Here is a 26,233-nt window from a genome sequence, read left to right as displayed (position 1 = left end):
TGCAAAATCAAAGAGAAAGAATGAAATTCAGGATATTCAGGAATGCACAGAAATGTTTTAATTCTGGAAGAAGTTAATGAAAAATAGGGGAAATTTGTTTGAAAATATGTAAGAATTTAAAAATTGAATCCTTGATCAGCCAAGATGCAGTCTAGGTGAGTGAGGACAGGACTTCTGAGTCAGCAGGACTTGCTGGTACTTGGAATTTGGCAGTAGAGTTTTGGATGAACTCCTTCCTATTTCTGGCAAAGTGTCTTTGATCTGGAATGTTAAGTTGGTTTCTTTTCCCATAGATGTGACCTGACTGGCTGTTTCCAATGTTTTTTTTTTATTTAGAAATTTTTAAACCACAACAGTAAATACATTTCTTTCAATAAAAAAACCTTCAAAAATTATAAATGTGGTATACAAATCTCCCCCACCCACCCCCCAAAAAAAAGAAAATAGGAAAGAGAGAAAAAAATGGGAGAATGTCAAGAAAGTAAACTATATAACATAAAGTTTCTAATAATATGATGCTGGAGGTTACCAAGAGATATGGGCTTCAGAGAGTCTATTAAACATTCACACCCACATTTTGCAAATATGGGTGCCATATTTTCCAAAATACCTGATATTTTGTACATTGTAAATAATCTTCTCAAGTGGAATATAGCTTTTTCGTTTATATTTTATATTTCTAGTGTCTGTGTTTTTTTTATTATCAGAGTATTTTAGTTTGCTGAAAATGTATAGAAACAAAGTGTGAAGCCAAATAATGATTTTAAAAACATGAGAACTCCAAGATGGAGATTTCGAAGGATAATCGGAAAAATTATTTTTGGATTTGGTCAGCAAAGTTCATTATTGTCCATGAATTGAACAAAAGCAAATAAAGCCTGCACAGGATTGAAATACTGTACATCACACATGTCAAACTCTGGCCCGCGGGCCAAATTTGGCCCGCGATATAATTATATTTGGCCCGCAAGATCATTTCAAAAATGTATTAGAGGTGGCCCGCCCTGCAGTGAGAGCCGATGCTGTTTTTTGGTAATGTCACCCCCACCATCCTCCCCCTTCATTGCACATCCTTCCCCATTGTAACACGAGAAATTGTAACACGAGAAGTCTGTCGATGTCATCAGCCGGCAAGCCAGTTGGAAGGCTCCCCGCACAACCAGTCACTTCTCCCACCTGTCGAGCGGTGTGGCGGATTGGCGAGCGCCTGTGATTTCCTATCGGCGCGATGGGCATGGCAGGCTGCGCACGGCCCCCGGGCAGCACGAGCCCCGGGCGACTGGCACCGGACGGCCCTTCCACAGCGCGAGCACACTTCTCCCGGTCGCCACGGCCTTCAGCGCTTGCACCCGCGCGGACCCTAGGGACGGCTGGTTCGACCCTGCACGTGAAGAGAGAGATGGTGGCTGTCCTCAAAGGCTGATCAGCAGCGCACTGGGCCTGAGTGGGTGGGTAAGCAGGGGTGGGCAGAGGGTGTAGGTGAGGAGTAATGGGCAGGGGAAGTTATGGTGGTGCGAGGGGCAGTTAGAGCGAGGGATGAGTAGCAGGAGGGGTGGATAGGGAAGAGGTAAAAGGGGAGGGGCAGGGCGAGTAGGGGAGGGTGATTAGAGGGTGAGAGACGGGTAGAGGGAGGAACAGGTTGAGGGGAGAAGGCAGTAGAGGGGTGTGTATAGGATGGGGTGGGTAGAGGCAGAGCGAGTGGAGTGAGGGGTGAGTAGAGGTTGGGTAAAGGACTGGTCAGGTAGAGGGATGGTGGGTCGAGGGTGAATAGAAGCCTAGAGCCTGAGGAGTGAGCAGGAAATGCTGAGTCCTGATGCAGGCCAAAATGGACACAGCCTCTGAATGCTGACTACGTCTCCACAGGGACCAAATATGTTTCCCTCAGGTCAAGCAAAGGGTGAACTTGAGCTACCTATTCCTGACCTGTAACATTATCCTCCTAAAGTTATATCCTAAAGATTAACATTACATATGTTGAAAGAAGAGAAAACATGCAGATGTTGTTGAAAATTTTCAATAAATATTTAGTTCGGCCCTCGACTTAGTCCAAGTTTTTAATTTTGGCCCTCCGTGAATTTGAGTTTGACACCCCTGCTGTACATTGTCTGAGTTGGCTGAACCATTGTGTAGTTTTCATGGACTTGATCTTAGTGTTTACACTATCCTTGGATTTGAATTTCAGAATTGTTTGCTTATTTCTATTCACTTTGTGAGACAGGATATGTTGGCCCAACTTAGTTTTATGTATGAACAATATATGTAGTGTATGTCTTTGTTGAGCCAACGATTCAAATGCCTTTAATATCTTTGCACTGAAATGACTCATGCCTCCTTTAACATAAACTACATTTTTTAAAAAATAAACTAGAAAAAATAAATGTTTTGGTTGTTGACTGAAATGTTGTGTGTGATATTGTTTTCATAGAGCGTGATCACTCGGAACTAGATGAAGTGAGTATGCTAACTGCCATCAGCATTTTTTTGATGTCAGCAAATCCAGAAGTCATACGTGTACAGTGCCTTGAAGAAAAATGTATCAACCGGTTTAAGATGACCCTTGGTTCTAAAAATCCATTAGTAAGTATTCTGCACTTGAAATACTGTCTGCAATTTTGGCTGCCCCATTACAGGAAAGATATGGAAGATTTTGAAAGAAGAGATATACCAGGATGTTGTCTTGTTTCGAGAAGATGAGTTATGTGCAGAGATTGGACAAACTTGGGTCGCTTTCTCTGCATCTTAGGAACCTGAGTGGACTCTTGATAAAGGTGTATTTAACAATGAAAGGGAAATGTGCAAAGTAAATATTTTAGGCAGAGAATGGTAGTTGCCTGGAACAGACTGCTAGGAATGGTGGGGGAAGCAGTTATAATCGTATTGGTTGAGGCTTCTATATTGACGCATGAATATAAAGGAGATGATGAGATATCTATCAGGTGCAAGCTGCAGACTTTTAGTTTGATTTGGACATGATGTTTGGCACAGACCTATGGCTCAAGGGCCCATTCCTGTTTGGTACTGTTCCGCATCTTTGTGTCCTGCAGATGTAAATGTCAAGTTTTATCTGAATAAAAATTGTCCTGGAATTTCTTGAATATTTTTGGTATGATGCTGTGGGAATTTCTGATCATAAATATTTGTAGACTTGGGTATTCCTGCAAAATATGAAAGTTTCAGGCTAGTTGGCTGAGTGCCATCAGCCATTTCCTGGCAACATTCTCCCACTGAACTCCACATGTCAAATTTACACGTCAGAGTTTCAGAAGCATTGAAATTCTTTGACACCTGGCGGAGCTAAGACGTGTAGCTCTGGAGTTTCCAGGGCTACTTCACTTCATTTGCTCAGTCAAGGCCCAGCGTTTGTTAAAGAATCAAAAAAACTTTCATCCACTCATGCTGAAAAATACGGACAATTCTTTTCAGAACTGCTGGCATGGGGCACAAAAAAAAAATCGAAGCTTACTTCTTGGCAGAAAATCAAACTTCTAATGCTAGAATCTTGAGCAAACAAGGAATCTAGAGGAACTCAATGGGTGAGGTGGCGCACATGGAAACAAATAGTAGGTCATTGTTGGTCAGGTTGATACCCGTTATACTGAGACTGTCTTGATGAAGGATCCTGACCAGAAACATTAAATGATCATTTCTGCCCATGGATGTCACCTGATCCACTGAGTTGCTTCTCTGATGCAGGAGCTACAAGCTGATTGGTTTGATTGTGGGCAGAGAGCTTCATGGAAAAGTAATGCAACACTTTTATAATTGACTTTTGCTCACTTATTTGTCTTGCCTAAAGTATTTGTGACTTTCATTTCAAATGTTATTTCTGTTATTTCATTTAAAATATTTTTTGTTCATTTTAACTTGATTCAGGCAGTCAGTAGCATTGCAAATCTTTGACTGTTTGCAAGACATGACATTACAGTGCAAAGCTGAAGAGTTTTGTGAACAGGACTTGTTTTAATCTGCCCAATTTCATCTATTTCGTCATTCATAGGTTTGATGCTTCTCTCTGGAAATATTTGAACTAGCAGGTTCAGCCTTCCAGATTTGGAAATGAAATTTGAGGATAATGGACAGCTGGTGGTAGGCCTCTCAGTAAAACCTGAGTCATTAATATTAGAAACATGTAAAGGCGTTTTATGCATTTAATAACTCAACCAGAAGATTTTGGTTTTCCAAGTAGTGCTCGTAAATTTTTAAATCTTTTTTAGACGCAATTTCTGTCAATTATCCATTTCATTTTCTCAACAGTGAGTTATTGAAATGAATCCAATAAACTTGTGCAATAGCTCATTTGTCAATGCAGCACAAAATTCATTTAGGCATATTGACAAAGAAGAATAAAGGTTCATTTCTGTTCAAGGCTGAGTTAATTGATTGCTTTGTTTTGTTATAATGCACAAGTTGATCCCTGCTTCTGATATCTAGACCCGAACCCTGCTAAATGCACTGGAGGTCAAGATCTAAAAAAAATTAAGAAACTGCATGTAATGGCAGTAAGTAATAGAAACAGTTAGTCAGGCAGCATTTATGGAAAGGAAGACAAAAGGCCCTTTCATACAGTCAAAAAGCCAGAGTGTAAAGATGGAGATTCTCCACCCTTAAGTTGGGACTTGCCTCCGTGAATGCTCTCGGGCTGGCTCCAAGGCTCTGACTGCAATCCCTCTCGGGGAAGGGTCAGTGGAGGAGCGTTGTGTTCCACCGCCTCTCATGAATGTAATGCCACTGCAAGTGGCTGGTTAGGGGCGGGCTGATGATGTAGCAGTGATGTCATCAGCCAATGACCCATCTCACTCACCCCTCTCCCTCCATAGCCCCCTCAGGGCAGGGGTGGCCGGTGGGGGCTGTCAGGGCAGGGCGGCCAGTCCAGTCTGTGACAGCCCCGCAGACCACTCTGGCTTCTGGCACCTCACTGGGCTGCTTCAGCCTTCAGGGTCGCTCATTGGCACCAGCGACTCAATATGTGACAGAGCAATGGCTGACTTCGTTACTGATAATCCCCCACGCAGCTGGAACAATTTTGGGAAACATAGCGGTTCCAGCTGTGTGAGGGATTATGGGTAACGAAGTTGACCATTGCTTGGTGCTTATGTGTAGTGTCATGACATCAGTAGCCACATCTCTTGAAAGCCACATCAATGCCCGAGCTGCCTCCAGGCTTAAAGGGGACATTGGAGCAGGCTTTTGTGCGCCTGCGTGAAAAGGTAAGAAATACATTTTCATTCGGCTTTTAAGCTGGCCTCCATGCAGAGGCCAACTATGAAAAGCTCGATAGTTAATGAACCTTCATTCAAAACTGGAGAAGTGAGAAAATGTTAGAGAGTGTGAGAAGGTTCGCGAGGATCAAGGAAACATTGAATGTGATTGTGCTGTTTTAGAGTTGCCTGGTTAATAGATTGTTGAAGGCAGAAATAAACAAAAGGGTATGTTGAAGTTGTGAAATGCAGCTGAGATCTGCTGCCTGAACCAGAAAACAAGAAGAATTCTGGAAATGAAAGAGGATGTGTCATTGTGCTTGTCGCTTTCATGGATTTCAGTTTTCAAGCATTGGCAGTTATTTTACAATTTTTGGTTTAATCACCTTTAAATTAGTCCTTACAAATACTATCAACGGGTCAGTAGCAAGCTTTTCTAGAAAAGGAAATCTAATTTTGTATTTCAGCAGCGATCTTTGCTGTCAACTTTCTTAAAGTGTGACCCAAGGTACAGAAACAAATTGGTGAAAGACACAGATAGTTTTTTATTTAGATCCGCAGCATGGTAACAGGCCTTGGAGCCCATGCTGCTCAGGTACACCATTTAACCTACAAACCCCGTATATTTTTGAAATGTGAGAGGAAACTGGAGCACCCAGAGGAAACCTACACAGATATCATACGATTTTCTTTCCAACAGAGCCGAATTCGAACCCACGTGGCTGGCGTTGTAATAGCATTGCACTAACTGCTACACTAACCTTGCCACCCATGATATCCATGCATTTTTGGGTAACTTTTAATGTTGCCAATATTTAAAGTTTTCCATCATTTTCAATTTGAATCCCTAATAAAGTGATCTGTTTTTTCAATCACAGATACGGACACATTGTTACAGATTGCTACAATCAGTATTCCAGCATCCAAATAAAGCAGTGTCTACACCTTATATTCACTCCTTAACCATTTTGGTTGTGGATGGGTTACGTGAGGTGGAAATCGAGAAACCAACCACATGTGTTGAGTTGCAAGCTGTGCTCGAAGGGGTGAAGATTCTGGAGGTTTTGGTCAGCTTGGCTGATGAACAAAATCGTGAGTTTCTCATGCATTTAGCTTTTAGATTGGATTAACAGCTGAAGATTTTTGCTTTAAATGTTGCATAATGATTCCTATGACTGGTTATTTATCTGCTGAAATATGAATGTTTGGGTCACCTGTAATTCATCTGCCTGCTGAGAACCAGGGATGTCGTCTTGATGTGATATTTTTAATTAAACAAGGAAATTTGCAGATGCTATGATTGTAAATATTGGAGAAACTCACCAAGTTGCACAGCATTCTTTATCTAGCAAAGATAAAGATGTATGACCAATATTTTGGGTCTGAGCCCTTCCTCAAGCAGGTGCCTGAATGGGGGAGTCACGTGATGGAGTAGTGGCCGGTAGGGGAACTCCAGCCCTCTCCAGAAAAGTTAAAAAAAGATAGAGAAAAAACAAAGGCACAAACTTAAAAACCAAAACAAAGTGAAAGTAAAAGTGTGAAGAAAATGGCAGCGAAGAAAGAAAAACCAAAAACAACGGGAAGAAAAGAAGAAGGAAGAAGAAGGTGAAGGCCTTACCTGTCCGAAGAGGCCCGCCGCGGAGAGAGAAGCCCGCTCCCTCAGGTCAGTGGAGGTCCCAGGCTCGGGACTACAAAAATGGCTCGCAGAGCCGAGTAAAAGTGTGCAAGCGCGCATGAAAAAAAACACACTGACGGGAGGGGGGAACAGCTGCGGAGTCGATCTCCACAGCTGAGAGAGACACCTGCAGCACAGCAGCAGGTGCAGAACACAGACAATAACGACAACAAGAAAGAAGAGCGTAAAAGGAAAACAAGGAAACAATAGATGGTCAACCCAGAGGAAGAAGAAGAAGAACAGAAAGAAGTGGAAGAAGAGAAAAGCAAGACAATGGATGTATCTTATTTTAAAGAATATAGCCCACCTCACTGACAAAAGGCAAAGGAGGAAAAACCCAACACCCAACCCCAACCAACCAATTTTCCCCTGCAGCCGCTGCAACCGTGTCTGCCTGTCCCACATCGGACTTGTCAGCCACAAACGAGCCTGCAGCTGACGTGGACTTTTACCCCCTCCATAAATCTTCGTCCGCGAAGCCAAGCCAAAGATATGGAATCAGTGAAAGAATGGCAATTACAAGAATTTAATGAGATAAAAAGAAGAATTAAGAATGCAGAAGAAAGAATGAAAAAAATGGAAGTGGCCATATCAGAATTGGCAAAAAGAGTGGAAAATATGGAAAAATGAGAAACATTTGTAGATATGGAAGTAAAAGACTTAAAAAAGAAATTGGAAGAATCTAATAAAAAAGCTAAAGAAGCACAGGAGCTGTTAGCTCAGAAGATAGATATGATAGAAAACTATAATAGAAGAAATAATATAAAGATAGTGGGCCTTAAGGAAGATGAAGAAGGCAAGAATATGAGAGAATTTGTAAAAGATTGGATCCCCAGGGTCCTGGGAAGACCAGAATTACAGGAAGAAATGGAAATAGAGAGGGCACATAGAACTTTAGCCCCGAAACCACAACTGCAGCAAAAACCAAGATCCATTTTAGTAAAATTCTTAAGATATACAACAAGAGAAAATATATTGGAGAAAGCAATGAAAAAAGTAAGAGAGGACAAAAAGCCACTGGAATATAAAGGTCAAAAATTTTTTTTCTATCCAGACATAAGTTTTGAACTCCTGAAGAAGAGGAAGGAGTTCAATACAGCGAAAACGATCTTATGGAAAAAAGGATATAAATTTATGTTAAGGTACCCAGCGGTACTTAAAATGATTATTCCAGGGCAACAAAACAGACTATTCTCGGATACAGAGGAAGCAAGGAAATTTGCAGAACAACTACAAAACAAGCAGAGAGATGAAGACATGTAATGAGAGTAAAAATGACCACGATCTACATGTATGTGTGTAAAGGGGTATATGTGTGTGTATATATATATATAGTGTGCATACATGAATGTATCCGTATTTAGAGGAAAATATATAGAGTATAGACAAGAATTAATAAGGGAGGGAAATGGAATAGAGGGAATAAGGAGGGAATTAAAAGAGTGACCTTTGTTACATATGAAAATTGAAGTCTTTTCTGGGGGGGGCTGGGTGGGGAGGAGTTACGGTCACTGCAAAATCAGCTGACGTTTGCGAGTGATTTCACAAATCCAAATGGAGAGGGGAGATGTGGTTGTCCGACAAGGGATAAAGGGCAACTCAGGAGGGGGAGGGGAGATTGGGGTTAAAGAAGTTTTCAATAGGAGAATAGGGAAAATGTTTGATGTTTTAGAAATGTTGTCTTATAAAGTGTTCAAAACAAGAAAGCAGAAATGGATAAGAAGGAAAGGTAATGATGGAGAAACGGAAAGGGAAGATAAACAAAGTATAAAATGGCTACACTGAACTATATGACTTTAAATATTAACGGAATACATAACCAAATTAAAAGAAAGAAACTGCTAAATTTACTGAAAAAAGAAAAAATTGATATAGCATTTGTGCAAGAAACACATTTAACTGAATTGGAGCACAAGAAATTAAAGAGAGATTGGGTAGGACACGTAACAGCAGCGTCGTATAATTCAAAAGCAAGAGGAGTAGCTATATTAATTAGTAAAAATGTGCCAATTAAAATAGAAGAGGAAATAATAGATCCAGCAGGGAGATATGTAACGATAAAATGTCAGATATATTCGGAGTTTTGGAATAAACTCAATGTATATTCACCTAACGAAGAAGATCAAAAGTTTATGCAAGATATTTTTTTGAAGATAGCAGATACGCAAGGGAACATATTAATAGGAGGGGATTTCAACCTGAATTTGGATTCAAATATGGACAAAACTGGGAAAAAAATTAACAGAAAGAACAAAGTAACCAAATTTATAATTAAATCGATGGAAGAAATGCAACTTTTGGATATATGGAGGAAACAACACGCAAAGGAAAAGGAATATTCATATTACTCGGCGAGACATAAAACATACACAAGAATAGACCTATTTTTGTTATCAGCTCGTATGCAAGATAGAGTAAGAAAAACAGAATATAAAGCTAGAATATTATCGGACCATTCACCCTTAATATTGATAGTAAAGTTAGAGGACATCCCTCCAAGAATGTATAGATGGAAATTAAACTCCATGTTACTCAAAAGGCAGGATTTTAGAGAATTCATTGAAAGACAAATTAAAATGTATTTTGAAATAAACACGGAACCAGTGAAAGATAAGTTTTTTTTTTTTTTTTTTTTTTTTTTTTTTTTTAAATTTTTTATTTTTCACACCATAAATCACAATAGCCATGATATACACTTTTTCTTTTCCACACATTTACAGTGACTTTTTCTCCCTCCCCCCTCCCTCCTCCCAAGCCACCCCCCCATCCCTCCCCCCTCTCATCCATTTTAGTTATACAATCTAGGTTGCATTAATTCAGTTAGACAATGTTGTCATTCAACAAAAATACACCAGAAATTCTACTGAGTCCATTTTTTTCTTCTCTTCTCCTTCCATCAACTTAGGTAATGTTTGTTCCCGGTAGGTTTTCGCTATTGTATTTAATGTAAGGCTCCCATACTTGTTCGAATATTTCGATATTATTTCTTAAACTATATGTTATTTTTTCTAATGGAATACATTTATTCATTTCTATATACCATTGTTGTATTTTCAAATTATCTTCCAATTTCCAGGTTGACATAATACATTTTTTTGCTACAGCTAGGGCTATCTTAACAAATCTTTTTTGTGCATCCTCCAAGTCAATTCCAAATTCTTTATTTTTTATGTTACTTAGGAGAAAGATCTCTGGATTCTTTGGTATATTGTTTTCTGTTATTTTATTTAATATCTGATTGAGATCATCCCAAAATTTTTCTACTCTCTCACATGTCCAGATTGCATGAATTGTTGTTCCCCTTTCTTTTTTACATCGAAAACATCTATCAGATACTGTTGGGTCCCATTTATTTAACTTTTGCGGTGTAATGTATAGTCTGTGTAACCAATTATATTGTATCATACGCAGCCTCGTATTTATTGTATTTCTCATCGTTCCAGAGCATAACTTCTCCCATGTTTCCTTTTTTATCTTTATATTTAAATCTTGTTCCCATTTTTGTTTAGTTTTACCATTTGTTTCCTCATTTTCCTTTTCTTGCAGTTTAATATACATATTTTTTATAAATCTTTTGATTAACATTGTATCTGTAATCACATATTCAAGGTTACTTCCCTCTGGTAAACTCAAGTTGCTTCCTAATTTATCTTTCAAGTAGGATCTCAGTTGGTAATATGCCAGCGCTGTATCTCCCGTTATATTGTACTTATCTCTCATTTGTTCAAAGGATAAGAATCTACTTCCTGAAAAACAATTTTCTATTCTTTTAATCCCTTTTTTTTCCCATTTTCTAAAGGCAAGGTTGTCTATTGTAAAAGGGAGTAGCTTATTTTGCGTCAATATTAGTTTTGGTATTTGGTAATTTATTTTATTTCTTTCTACATGTATCTTCTTCCATATATTGAGGAGATGGTGTAATACTGGAGAAGTTCTATGTTGTACCAATTTTTCGTCCCATTTATATAATATGTGTTCAGGTATCTTTTCCCCTATTTTATCTAATTCTAGTCTCGTCCAGTCTGGTTTTTCCCTTGTTTGATAAAAATCTGATAGGTACCTTAATTGTGCGGCTCTATAATAATTTTTGAAGTTTGGCAATTGTAAGCCTCCTTGTTTATACCATTCTGTTAATTTGTCTAGTGCTATCCTCGGTTTCCCCCCTCTCCATAAAAATCTCCTTATTATTTTCTTTAACTCTTTGAAGAATTTTTCTGTCAGTTGTATTGGCAATGCCTGAAATAAGTATAGTATCCTTGGAAAAATGTTCATTTTAATACAGTTTATCCTTCCTATCAGTGTTAGTGGTAGCTCTTTCCAATGCTCTAAATCGTCCTGTAGTTTTTTCATTAGTGGATTGTAATTGAGTTTATATAATTGGCCTAGATTTTTGTTTATTTGCACACCTAGGTATCTTATTGCCTGCGTTTGCCATCTGAATGGGGATTCCTCCTTAAATTTTGAGAAATCCGCGTTATTCATAGGCATTGCTTCACTTTTATTTACGTTTATCTTGTATCCCGACACTTCTCCATATTCCTTCAATTTCTTATATAGTTCTTTTATTGATAGTTCTGGTTCTGTTAAGTACACTATCACATCATCCGCAAACAGACTGAGTTTATATTCCCTGTCTTTTATTTTTATTCCTTTTATATTATTATCTCTTCTTATCGATTCTGCTAGTGGTTCTATAGCTAGCGCAAACAATAATGGTGATAGTGGGCATCCCTGCCGCGTTGACCTGCTTAAGTTAAATTGCTTTGATACATGTCCATTTACTGTCACTTTCGCTAACGGTCCCTTATATAATGCTTTAATCCAATTAATATACTTCTCCGGTAAACTGAATTTTTGCAATACTTTGAACAAGTAATTCCATTCTACTCTGTCGAAGGCCTTCTCTGCGTCTAAAGCAACTGCTACTGCCGGTGCTTTATTTCCTTCTACTGCATGAATTAAGTTAATAAATTTACAAATATTGTCTGTTGTGCGTCTTTTTTTGATAAATCCAGTTTGGTCTAAATTTACCATTTTCGGTACCTGTTCTGCTAATCTGTTCGCTAATAGTTTAGCTATTATCTTATAATCTGTGTTTAGCAAAGATATTGGTCTATATGACGCTGGTGAGAGTGGATCTTTCCCTTGTTTTAGTATCACTGTAATTATTGCTGTTTTACATGAATCTGGTAAGTTTTGTGTCTCATCAATCTGGTTGATTACATCCAGGAGGGGCGGTATTATTAGGTCTTTAAATGTTTTGTAGAATTCTATTGGGAGTCCATCCTCTCCTGGTGTCTTATTATTTGGTAAATTTTTTATTATCTCTTGTATTTCTACTGTTCCAAATGGTTCTGTTAATTTATTTTGTTCCTCTATTTGTAGTTTTGGTAGTTCAATTTTAGTCAAAAATTCATCTATTTTCCCTTCTTTCCCTTCGTTTTCGGTTCGGTATAATTGTTCATAGAATTCTCTGAAGTTTTCCTTAATTTCTTTTGGATTATATGTAATTTGTTTGTCTTTTTTCCTTGTTGCCAATACCGTTTTCTTAGTTTGCTCTGTCTTAAGCTGCCATGCTAGGATTTTGTGTGTTTTTTCCCCTAGTTCATAATATTTCTGTTTTGTCTTCATTATATTCTTCTCCACCTTATATGTTTGTAATGTTTCATATTTTATTTTTTTATCCGCCAATTCTCTTCTTTTGGTTGTATCTTCCTTTATTGCTAATTTTTTTTCTATGTTTATTATTTCCCTTTCCAACTGCTCTGTTTCCTGATTATAGTCCTTCTTCATCTTGGTTGCATAACTTATTATTTGCCCTCTAATGAATGCTTTCATTGCGTCCCATAGTATAAACTTATCTTCCACTGATTCCGTATTTACTTCAAAGTACATTTTTAATTGTTTTTCAATAAATTCTCTAAAATCCTGTCTTTTAAGTAGCATAGGGTTTAATCTCCATCTATACATTCTTGGAGGGATGTCTTCTAGCTCTATTGCCAATAACAGGGGTGAGTGGTCCGATAATAGTCTAGCTTTATATTCCGTTTTCCTAACTCTCCCTTGTATGTGGGCTGATAACAGGAATAGGTCTATCCTTGAGTATGTTTTATGTCTAGTCGAGTAGTATGAGTATTCCTTTTCTTTTGGGTTTTGTTTCCTCCATATGTCCACAAGTTTCATTTCTTGCATTGATTTAATTATAAATTTGGTTACTTTGTTCTTCCTGTTAATTTTTTTCCCCGTTTTATCCATATTTGGATCCAAATTCAGATTGAAATCCCCTCCTATTAGTATGTTCCCTTGCGTATTAGCTACCTTCAAAAAGATATCTTGCATAAACTTTTGATCTTCTTCGTTAGGTGAATATATATTAAGTAGATTCCAAAGCTCTGAATATATCTGACATTTTATCATAACATATCTCCCTGCTGGATCTATTATTTCCTCTTCTATTTTAAATGGCACATTTTTGCTAATTAATATAGCCACTCCTCTTGCTTTTGAATTATACGATGCTGCTGTTACATGTCCTACCCAATCTCTCTTTAATTTCTTGTGCTCCAATTCAGTTAAATGTGTTTCTTGGACAAATGCTATATCTATTTTTTCCTTTTTCAGTAAATTTAGTAGTTTCTTCCTTTTAATTTGGTTATGTATTCCATTAATATTTAGAGTCATATAGTTCAGCGTAGCCATTTTATATTTTGTTTATCTTCTCTTTCCGTTTTTCCATCATTACCTTTCCTCCTTTTCCATTTCTGTTTTCTTATTTTCAACTCTTTACCAGACAACATTCCTACAACATCCAACATTTTCCTTATTCTCCTATTTCTATCTTCTTTATCCCCAATCTCCCCTTCCCCTCCTGAGTTGCCCTTTATCCCTTGTCGGACAACCACATCTCCCCTCTCCATTTGGATTTGCGAATCCACTCGCAAGCGTCAACTGATTTTGCAGTGACCGCTCTTTTCCCCCCACCCAGCCCCCCCCAGAAAAGATTTCGTTTTTTATATGTCACAAAGGTCACTCTTTTAGTTCCCTCCTTATTCTCTCTATTCCATTACCTTCCCTTATTAATTCTTGTCTATACTTTCTATGTTTTCCTCTAATTACAGATACTTTCACATATGCCCGTTGTCTCTATTCACTCTTATACCTCTTTACCCGCATACATATCAATCGTGGTCATTTTTACCCTCCTTACCCGTCTTCATCCCTCAGTCTATTTTTGTCTTTACCCACATACATATCAATCGTGATAATTTTTGCTCTCATTACCCGTCTTCATCCCTCAGTCTATTTTTGTAATTGTTCTGCAAATTTTCGTGCTTCTTCTGGATCCGAGAATAGTCTGTTTTGTTGTCCTGGAATAAATATTTTCAATACCGCAGGATGCTTCAGTGTAAATTTATATCCTTTCTTCCATAAAATCGCTTTTGCTGCATTGAACTCTTTTCTCTTCTTTAGGAGTTCAAAGCTTATATCTGGATAAATGAAGATTTTTTGCCCTTTGTACTCCAGTGGTTTGTTGCCCTCTCTTACTTTTTCCATTGTCTTCTCCAGCACCTTTTCTCTTGTAGTATATCTTAGGAATTTTACTACAATAGATCTTGGTTTTTGTTGTGGTTGTGGTTTAGGGGCCAATGCTCTATGTGCCCTTTCTATTTCCATTTCTTGCTGTAGTTCTGGACATCCTAGGGCCTTAGGGATCCATTCTTTTATAAACTCCCTCATATTCTTGCCTTCTACATCTTCCTTAAGGCCCACTATCTTTATGTTGTTTCTTCTGTTATAATTTTCCATTATATCTATTTTTTGGGCTAGTAATTCTTGTGTCTCTTTAGTTTTTTTATTAGATTCCTCCAATTTCTTTTTTAAGTCTTCTACCTCCATTTCTGCTGCTATTGCCCGTTCTTCCATCTTGTCCATTTTTTTCCCCATTTCTGTTAAGGTCATATCCATTTTATTTATTTTCTTTTCTGTGTTGTTTATTCTTCTTCTTAAATCATTGAATTCCTGTGTTTGCCATTCTTTAAATGACTCCATGTATCCTCTAACAAGAGCAAGTACCTCCTTTACCTTGCCTATCTTTTCTTCTTCTATTTCCCTGTACTCTTCCTCTTCCTCTTCTTCTTCCTCTAGGTTGACCATCTGTTGTTTCTTTGCTGCCCTTTCCTCCTCTTCTTTCTTGTTTCCATTGTCTTCTGTGGTGTCTTCTTGCTGCAGGTGTTCTGCAGCTGTCGTTGCCGGCTGTGGAGATCGACTCCCCAGCTGGTCCCCCCTCCCGTCGGTGTGTTTTTTTGTATGCGCATCGCGCATGCGCGAGGAGTCGCGCATGCGCGGTTGCGCACTTTTACTCGGCTCTGTGAGCCATTGTTGTAGTTCTCTTTCTACCGACCTGAGGTAGTGGGGTCTTCTCTCCGCAGCGGGCCTCTTCGGACAGGTAAGGCCTTCACCTTTTTCCTCCGTTGTCTTCTCTTCCTCTCTTCTTTCCGTTGATTTTGATTTTTCTCCTTTTGTCTCCATCTTCTTTCCACCTTTATATTCACTTTTCTTTAACTTGTATTTCTGTGCCTTTGTATTTTCTCTCGTTTTTCCCGACTTTTCTGGAGAGGGCTGGAGTTCACCGTCCGGCCACTACTCCATCACGTGACTCCCAGTGAAAGATAAGTTTGTACTATGGGATGCAATGAAAGCGTTCATTAGAGGGCAAATAATAAGTTATGTAACCAAGATGAAGAAGGACTATAATCAGGAAACAGAGCAGTTGGAAAGGGAAATAGTAAATATAGAAAAAGAATTAGCAATGAAGGAAGATACAACTAAAAGAAGAGAATTGGAAGATAAAAAACTAAAATATGAAACACTACAAACATATAAGGTGGAGAAGAATATAATGAAGACAAAACAGAAATATTATGAACTAGGGGAAAAAACGCACAAAATTCTTGCATGGCAGCTTAAGACAGAACAAGCTAAGAAAATGGTATTGGCATCAAGGAAAAAAGACAAACAAATCACATATAATCCAAAGGAGATCAAGGAAAACTTTAGAGAATTCTATGAACAATTATACCAAACTGAAAACGAAGGGAAAGAAGGGAAAATAGATGAATTTCTAACTAAAATTGAACTACCAAAACTACAAATAGAGGAACAAAATAAATTAACAGAACCATTTGGAATAGTAGAAATACAAGAGATAATAAAAAAATTACCAAATAATAAGACACCAGGAGAGGCTGGATTCCCAATAGAATTCTATAAAACATTTAAAGATTTATTAATTCCACCCCTCCTGGAAGTAATCAACCAGATTGATAAAACACAAAGCTTACCAGATTCATGTAAAACAGCAATAATTACAGTAATACTAAAGCAAGGGAAAGATCCACTCGCACCAGCGTCATATAGACCAATATCATTACTTAACACAGATTATAAGATAATAGCTAAACTATTAGCAAACAGATTAGCAGATTATGTACCTAAAATGGTAAATCTAGACCAAACTGGATTTATTAAAAAAAGACGCACAACAGACAATATTTGTAAATTTATTAACTTAATTCATGTAGTAGAAGGGAGTAAAGCGCCAACAGTAGCAGTTGCTTTAGATGCAGAGAAGGCCTTTGACAGAGTAGAATGTAATTATTTATTCAAAGTATTGCAAAAATTCAGTTTACCAGAGAAGTATATTAATTGGATTAAAGCATTATATAAGGGACCATTGGCGAAAGTGACAGTAAATGGATATGTATCAAAGCAATTTAACTTAAGCAGGTCAACACGGCAGGGATGCCCACTATCACCTTTATTGTTCGCGTTAGCTATAGAACCACTAGCAGAATTGATAAGGACAGAAAATAATATAAAAGGGATAAAAATAAAAGACAAGGAATATAAAATCAGTTTATTTGCGGACGATGTTATAGTATACTTAACAGAACCAGAACTATCAATAAAAGAATTATATAAGAAATTGAAGGAATATGGAGAAGTGTCGGGTTACAAGATTAACGAAAATAAAAGTGAAGCAATGCCTATGAATAATGCGGATTTCTCAAAATTTAAGAAGGAATCACCATTCAGATGGCAAATGCAAGCAATAAGATACCTAGGTATACAAATAAATAAAAACCTCGGCCAACTATATAAACTCAATTATTATCCACTAATGAAAAAATTACAGGACGATTTAGAGCATTGGAAAGATTTACCACTAACACTAATAGGAAGGATAAACTGTATTAAAATGAACATTTTTCCAAGGATATTATATCTATTTCAGGCATTGCCAATACACCTGACAGAGAAATTCTTCAAAGAGTTAAAGAAAATAATAAGGAAATTTTTATGGAAAGGGGGGAAACCGAGGATAGCACTAGATAAATTAACAGAATGGTATAAACAAGGAGGCTTACAACTGCCAAACTTTAAAAATTATTATAGAGCCGCACAATTAAGATACCTATCAGATTTTTATCAAACAAGGGAAAAGCCAGATTGGACTAGATTAGAATTAGATAAAATAGGGGAAAAGATACCTGAACACATATTATATAAATGGGATGAAAAATTGGTACTACATGGAAGTTCTCCAGTATTACATCATCTACTCAATATTTGGAAGAAGATTCATGTAGAAAGAAATAAAACAAATTATCAATTACCAAAACTAATATTGACGCAAAACAAGTTACTCCCTTTTACAATAGATAACCTTTCCTTTAGAGAATGGGAGAAAAAAGGGATCAAAAGAATAGAAAATTGTTTTTCAGGAAATAGATTATTATCCTTTGAACAAATGAAAGATAAATACAATATAACTCAAGATACAGTGCTGGCATATTACCAATTGAGATCCTACTTGAAGGACAAATTAGGAAGCAGTCTGAGTTTACCAGAGGGAAGTAACTTTGAATATGTGATTACAGATACAATGATAATCAAAAGATTTATAACAAATATGTATATTAAACTGCAAGAAAAGGAGAATGAGGAAACAAATGGTAAAACTAAACAAAAATGGGAACAAGATTTAAATATAAAGATAAAAAAGGAAACATGGGAGAAGTTATGCTCTGGAACGATGAGAAATACAATAAATACGAGGTTACGTATGATACAATATAACTGGATACACAGGCTATACATTACACCTCAAAAGTTAAATAAATGGGACCCAACAGTATCTGATAGATGTTTTCGATGTAAAAAAGAAATGGGAACAACAATTCATGCAATCTGGACATGTGAGAAAGTAGAAAAATTTTGGGAAGATCTAAACCAAATATTAAATAAAATTACAGAAAACAATATACCAAAGAATCCAGAGATCTTCCTCCTAAGTAACATAAAAAACAAAGAATTTGGAATTGATTTGGAGGATGCACAAAAAAGATTTGTTAAGATAGCTCTAGCCGTAGCAAAAAAATGTATTATGTCAACCTGGAAATCGGAAGATAATTTGAAAATACAACAATGGTATATAGAAATGAATAAATGTATTCCATTAGAAAAAATAACATATAGTTTAAGAAATAATATTGAAATATTTGAACAAATATGGGAGCCTTACATGAAACACAATAGCGAAAACCTACCGGGGACATTCACTACCTAAATTAACGAAAGGAGAAGGAAATGAAAAGAATTGACTCAGTGGAATTTCTTGTTTATTTTTATTGAATGACAACATTGTTTGACTGGTTTAATGTATCCTAGATTTTGTACTTTAAATGGACGGGAGGGGCGAGGTAGGGAGGGTGGGATGGGAGGAGGGAGGGGGTGGGAGAAAATGGCACTGTATATATTTGAAAAGGAAAAAGTATGTATCATGGTTAATGTGGTTTATGGTGTGAAAAATAATTTTTTTTTTTAAAAAAGCAGGTGCCTTAATAATATTAAAGGAGGAGGGGTAGTGGGAGGAGCACAGGATCACAGGCAAGATGTCATAGGTGGATATGGGTGGGAGAGCACAAGATATTAAATAAAATTGATGGGGAGGGGATATCTCATTGAATGAAGAGGGAAGGGAGTGGAGAGCTTGAGGAATTGAGGAGATGGGAGTGGCCAAATGGAAACTAGATTGCTCCAGTTCATGTCCAGATGGAATACAAGGTGTTGCTTCTCCAATTTACGGCTGGTCATGGTTTGGCAGTGCAGAAAGCTATGGACAGACATGTCAGCGCAGGAGTGGGACATGGAATTGAAATTGTTGATCACTGGGAGATCCCACCATTGTTGTGGACAAAGTGAAGGTACTCAGTGAAACAATCTCCCAGTCTGCATCCAGTCTCTCCGATGCCGTTATTTCCCAACCTTGCATTGCCCAGTTTTGCCTCCTATCCAAGATCCACAAACCCAATTATCCCAGTTGACTCAGGTGTGCTTCTGATCCACTGAACTGGTATCATCTTTCTTCAACTCCATTTATCCCCCCCTTTTCCAGTCCCTCCCCACCTACATCTGTCATTCCTCACGTGACCACCATCATTTCAACAACTTTCAATTTCTTTGACCTGAACTGCCTCATTTTCACCATGGATCTCCAATCTGTACACCTCCATCCCTCATACGAAAGCTTTCAAAGCCCTTGGTTTTTTTTCCTCAACAGACCCAACATCTCCCTCTCCACCATCAGCCTCCTCCACCTGGCAGAACTTCTTCTTATCCTCAATAACTATTCCTTTGACTCATCGCATTTTCTCCACATCAAAGGGATAGCCATGGGAACTCACATGGATCCCAGCTATGCCTGCCTTATTGTCGGCGATGTGGAGCAATCAATTCTACAAGCCTACACAAGCAAAGCTCATCAACTCTTCCACCACTACATTGACGACTCATTGGTGCTGCCTCATGCACCCATGATGAGCTCATCAACTTTATCCACTTTGTTGCTAACTTTCACTCTGACCTCAAATTCACTTGGCCCATCTCTGGTGAACTCTCCCCCTTCTGGAACTCTCTGTCTTCATCTCAGGAGACAAACTTTCTACAGACATTTTATACAACCTCACAATTACCTTGACTACATCTCTTCACACACTGTCCCCTGTAAAGATTCTAATCCTTTCTCTCAATTCCTTCATCTCTGTTGCATCTGCTTCCAGGTTGAGATCTTCCATCCTGATCATTTGAGAAAGACTTCTTCAAAATACGCGGCTTCGCCTCTACAACCATCAACCCTTACCAGTATCTCCTCCATTTCCTGCACATTTGCCCTGATCCCCTCTGCCCCTAGAGGAAACAAGGACAGGATTCCCCTTGTCCTCAATGACCGCCCCACCAGATTCCTCATCAAATGCATTATTTTCTGAAATTTATGTCATGTACAACATGATCCCACCACCATATACATCTTCCTCTCTCCTCCTCTTTCTGCCTTCACAGAGGCTGATCCTCCATGACTCCCTCATCCATTCATCCTTTCCCACTAACTGCCCCCGAGACCACAGGAGATACTCTACTTGTACCACACCTCCTCCCTCACCAGCACTCTGGCTCCAAACAGTCCTTCCAAGTGAAGCAGCACTTCACTTGAGATTCTGCAGGGGTCATCTATCACATCCAGAGTTCTGTTGTCGACTTCTCGACAACAGAGAGACTGGACGCAGACTGGGAGATTGCTTTGCTGAGCACATTCGCTCTGTCCTCAACAATGGCTGGGGTCTCCCAGTGGCCAGCCATTTCAGTTCCACTTCCCACACGTGCCAAAATATCTATCCATGGCCTCATGCTCTGCCAAACCAAAGCCATTCAAAAATTGGAGCAACACCTAATATTTTGTCTGAGCACTCTCCAATTAGATGGCATTAATAAGGAGTTCTCTGGTTTCCATTTGGCCACTCCCCTGTTTCCCTCTCTTCCCCATCCTCCTGTCAACTTTCTTCCAGCTCACCACCCCCTTCCCTCTCCATTCAGAGAGCAATTTCCCTTCCCATCACTTCTCAGCTTTTTTTCTCTTGTGCCCTCCCACCCATATGTACCCATGACCTCTTGCCCATCCTCCCACTATTTTATTCCAGACACCTGCCTGCTTTTTTTCTCAGACCTTGATGAAGGCCTCAGGCCTGAAACGTTGGTTATGTATCTTTATCTTTGCTACATTAGGAATGCTGCATGACTTGCTGAGTTTCTCCAGCATTTTTGTGTAAGTGACATTTTTAAAGTAGTTTTCCACTTTTGTTGTAACGGAGTACAAATAGCAATGAAGGGTGGGAAGGAATCTTTGTATTGATAGTACAAATTGTTTTTTGTTCTCTGCCAAGATTTAGATGATTTAAAATAGTTGAGGAATTTTTCTGGCTTTCCCGGTTCTTTCAAAAGAACCATTTATCTGAGGTCTGAATTGACTGTTGGGTAATTAATCAGAACTGATGCAAACCTGACCCATCACCAGACCTTCCATGCTTTATGGCAGGGTTTCCCAACCAGGGGTGCGAGATAACATCTCATTTTTTTTTAATAAATCCATACTCCTTCAATTTGGATAATATGTCGGATGATGAAGAGCTTATTGAACTGCGCACAAATCGTGTTCTTGAAATGAAGTTTGAAAGCAAAACTTTGGTGCAATATTGGTGTTCGGCAATGGACATGTTTCCAAGACTTTGTGAAAAAGCACTAACTGTGCTCGTCCCATTTGCGACGACATACTTATGCGAGTCTGGATTTAGTGCCCTTTTGTCAATCAAGACAAAATCTAGAAATCGCTTGGGTGGTGGACTGCTATCAGAACAAAGTGCCACATTTTGAAAAACTCTTAAGCAATAAACAGGAACAAAAGAGTCATTAAATTTAAATTGGCTTATGAACATTTGAACATTATTTCTATAATTTTGTAAAGAAATTTCATGCATGGATGAAAATTTAATTTTTTTGTAGGGTTTATGCAACTTTTAATTTGTTTTGGTCACCTTCACCTTTATTCTTAAATAAATTATTACTTTAAGGGGTGCGGGGCATAAAAAAGGTTGGGAACCACTGCTTTATGGAATCTGAGGAAATGTTAATTGATTATTTTCCATTTGCTCAAGAGGCCCAAGGCTAACACAAAGGCCTCTCCTCAGTATCAACTATCCAAAGGATAGAAGGGTGGCGTGGTTGGTGAGGCGGTTAGCGCAATGCCTTTACAGTGCCAGCGATTGGGACTGGACCAGGGTTTAAATCCCGCGCTGTCTGTAAGGAGTTTGTACAATTACCCCATGTCTGAATGGATTTTCTCTGGGGGCTCTGGTTTCTAGGTTAATGGGGTGAAATTGGGGGGCACAGACTCATTGGCCAAAATGGCCTGTTACTGTGCTGTATGTCTAAAAACAAATTAAATAATAATTGAGCTTATTGACATAATTCACTTGATTTCAGAAATATTTGTTTCCCTTCCAGCTATAAAGTCAATTGTTTATTAAATGCCTTGCTGAATTTTCTCTCATCGTATTTTTAATAAATGCTTAGACAGTTTAATTGTTCTTGAAAATATTGATATGGATTTAATTTCACTGTTAATTTGTTTTGATTATTTCTTGTGTTTCAGGTATCTATTTGATAGCCTTGCTGCTTCCAATTTTGATATCCTTCCTTTTGGATGAAAATGCTTTAGTATCTGGACCAAATCCAGCAAAGAGCTTAAATGAGTTCGCCCTCCAGAATTTGATGCGTATAGGTTCACAGTATCCAGCTGTTTTTCAGAAGTTGATGGGTACATCACCAGCTATGAAAGCCAGGCTTGAAGGAGCTGTTAAAGGTAATCAAGAAAGCATGAAAGCAAAGAAAGCAGCTGGACAGTCAAAATGTTCTGGAAAAAATCCTCCAAGCATTCAACTCAAAACTGATTTTTCTAATTTCCAAGAACTGTGAAATAGCTTGTGAAATACTCATCATAACAGGCCAATCAAATTAAACAGTACAGGGAATTTAATAGATTTAATTTGGCATAATTTAACTATTTGTTCTGTTTAGGTTTGAAGATCAATATTGTGCAGCAGCTTGTGCATAGCTTAACATTTTAAAACTTGAACATCCCATTTTTAGAAATTAGCATTCATTATTTTAGAAAGCATCAATACTGCTGTCATTTTAATTGTGCAATTAAGTCGTAAAACCACTGCTGTGCACTTAATGAACTTAGAATTTGATATAACCTGCTAACAAGGATTGATAGGATAGGAGGGGACTAGAGGGGTATGGACCAGGTGCTGGTCAGTGGGACTAGGAGGGTGGGGATTTGCTACGGCATGGACTAGTAGGGCCGAACTGGCCTGTTCTGTGCTGTAAGTGGTTATATGGTTATATGGAATTCCTTGATTTTATATCTATCCAGAGATGTAATGTTGAAGAGAATTTTCTGCAAGTATCTTGGTTATTAAAAGGCTGCTCTCCTTTTGCTGGAAATGATATATTCCTGATATAGGACTATTATTTGTCTGATTCATAACATGCAATTTAATAACCAGTTAACTTATATGAACTATAATTGCACTACAGTGATATTACTGAATTTTAAACAAGATTAAATTGCCCAGTGCTTAACTTTCTCAACTATATTTAAAAACAAATTCTGCTTTAATAAATCTCTAACCATGTTGTTTACTGAGGATGGCCTGTTGATGCCTCTCGTTATTTTGCCAATTATAATATTTCACTGTAAAATGTAGAGTATTTCTAATGTCACAACCTTTATACCAAATGATAAATTTCACAAGCTATTCTTACAAAAAAAATCAATTGCTAGCTAATTTTTTGCTTTAGCTGAACTAAGCTTTGAAATACTGTACAGGTTGAGCACACCTTATCTGAAATCCGAAGTACTTCAAAATCCAAAACTTTTTGACATGTTGACATGACGCCATAAGTGGAAAATTCCAACCTGACCTCACTTGCCCATGTAGGGCTCTGATGCTCTGTTGGCGCCAGTTCGTTACGAACCCTCGTCACCGCCAGACCTTTGTGCGTTGCTCACAGTGATCACTTGGAGGAACCATTTTTAAAAAAGCCATCCAGCAGAATTTCTAGTATTTTTTTCTGCATTTATCTTCTTTTGTCAGCAGTGATCAAGTTTTTCTGGTGAATACAAAACATTCTTTTCATGTAAAATCTGAAATTCATCTCCACCTAAAATGCTAAGTTTGAGTGTAACATGACTTGCAACATTATTGTGTTGAAAGAAAAGTAAAATACAGTGTACTGTAACCTTTTGATCAAAACACAGCATCGTAGGTGGAGTATGAGAGCCCGCTGTTGTTGTTTGTTGTCATTGTTTAACAGCTGATACAGGTTTTCTGCTGATGCTACCATGCTGCTTCATTACCCTAAATACATTAGTCCAAAATCCAAAACACCTTCTGATCCCACGCATTTCGAATAAGGGGTAGTCGACTTCTATTAATAAATCACTTGCAGGTTATGTATATAACACCTCTGTAAATTATATAGTATGACTGCATATGCATTATCACCTCTTTTGTATTTTTACTTAAATAAAGCTAATTTCTGCACTTTGTCTGTCATTGTTCACAACTTTTCCTCTCACCCAGGTCGCTTTCCTTAACCATTGCATATTCCCAATTTAAAATTTGGTTTTTTGGTTCCTTGGACATTTCTTGCATTTGATCCTTCTGCTGGAGACATTAACATATACAATTTCATGGGCCATGGTGGCACTCATTCTGTGTCAAGTAATTTATTTTAAAATTTAGATATGCAGCATGGTACCAGGCCATTTCGGCCCACGTGTCTGTTCTGCCCAATTTACACCCCGTTAACCTACACCCTTGGTACTTTTTGAATCATGGGAGGAAACCAGAGCCCCCAGAGTAAACCCACGGAGACACAGGGAGTATGTTCAACCTCCTGATAGTCAGCGCGGGACACAAACCCTGGTTCAGTCCTGATCGCTGCCACTGTAAAAGCACATTGCGCTAACGGCTACACCAAATTCAGCAGGATCCTCAAGGGACTGTAAGACTGTAAACAGATTTGACCAAATTATAATTAAATATAGGGCCATTTAGTTTCCTTCTTCCATGTATATCTCCAATGTTGTCCCAGGTTTGACAGCAGATAGTACAGGCTAGAGTAATCAGGACTTTAACTCATCCTCTGCACTGTTATTTTTGCAACAAGCCACTTCACAGTCTGAATGTTGTCACTGGAATCTTTTTTGTTGGTGATGTGCGATTTCGTTTCCTGGCCTTTTCAGCAATATCCATTTTGTGTTGAATACCTCTCATTGTGGTTAATTAATTAGGCAAATAATTCAAAGACCTGTGCTGATAATGTGGAGTTAAGCTCCCTGATCCCTTCACTGCAGTTGAAGAATTAAAGTTCAGTTGACTAAATAATTGGAAATTAAACTAGTTGCATTGAAGGTTCATGAGAGAATGAAATCTGTCAGACAAGGATTTTGAACTCCAGTGTAATTAGCAAGTTGAATATCTATTGCATATACTTAATTCCTATTGGTGTTGCTAAGGTGTCAACTTGTCCTGATACAATCCTTCTGTTGCAGATAAAGTGCAGTTGAGGAGCAAGTTTGAGCATTCAGATGAACTGATGATGACTTTTTACTTGAAAACTAACTTGCATGTGGTAACATTCTCACTGAATTGCTGAGTTTGTCCTTTCAGATGGTGATAGAAATAATCGATTAGATTGATGTTGGCAAGTATCTATGCTCTGCATTTTCAAGATGTAAAGTGCACCATTGAAGAGAATGAATATGGTGGATGGCAAACCAAGTAGAGGTTCCATTATTATCATGTAATACTACATTTATAATGTAACGTTAATGAAATTCTTATTTAACTTTTGTCTACCATAAAGCAAACAGAGAGTCGCCACTTTGTCCAGTGCCCCTCACAGAAACCTATAGCACCTGATATTCATAGGCAGTCTCCCCTCTAAGTACTAACCAGGCCTGAGCCTGCTTAACTTTCGAGATCAGTCAATCTCAGGCATATTCAGGCTATTAGTAACTGGTAATTTCCTTGAAATGGTCAACCTTAATTGTTATTGGAGCAACACTCATTTGGGCAGCTGGAGTGGATTCTCAATCTGTTAATGATGGAATGGCAGGAAGCAGATGAAAAGGATACTCGCTTGAGGTATGCTCTTGCAATCTGCATACTTGTGTGGCTAGACCAGTTAAGTTTTGAGTTGATGGTCATTATCAACATTCAGGAAGTTGATAGTGTGGTATTTAGCAATGCAAATACCACTGAATGTGGGGTGGATGGGTCGATTGTGTCTTGAGATTATTATTGATTAGTACTTGTGAGATTGGAACATTCTTCTGCACACTGGTTGTCTCTGCTTTATTTTGAGTAGTTGTGAGTAGAATTGAACATTGTGC

The 26,233-nt window shown here is 38.1% G+C and overlaps 1 protein-coding gene across 3 annotated transcripts in view; it reads left to right on the top strand.

The window, feature by feature from the left end:
• heatr5a (HEAT repeat containing 5a) overlaps positions 1–24,377 on the top strand; it is a 157,103-nt gene extending 132,726 nt beyond the window's left edge. For all 3 annotated transcript variants that reach the window (XM_069916719.1, XM_069916718.1, XM_069916720.1), the window contains 3 exons: positions 2,426–2,577; positions 6,077–6,290; positions 22,418–24,377. In XM_069916719.1, the coding sequence (XP_069772820.1) occupies positions 2,426–2,577; positions 6,077–6,290; positions 22,418–22,740 (689 nt within the window). In that variant the 3' untranslated portion in view covers positions 22,741–24,377. The remainder of the gene's footprint in view (positions 1–2,425; positions 2,578–6,076; positions 6,291–22,417) is intronic.
• The last annotated feature ends 1,856 nt before the right edge of the window (positions 24,378–26,233 follow it).

Source organism: Narcine bancroftii, chromosome 2, assembly GCF_036971445.1.
Source record: "Narcine bancroftii isolate sNarBan1 chromosome 2, sNarBan1.hap1, whole genome shotgun sequence".
Taxonomy (NCBI): Eukaryota; Metazoa; Chordata; class Chondrichthyes; order Torpediniformes; family Narcinidae; genus Narcine; species Narcine bancroftii.
Note: the sequence above shows the minus strand (reverse complement) of the source record. Positions and strands in the feature narration are given on the sequence as shown.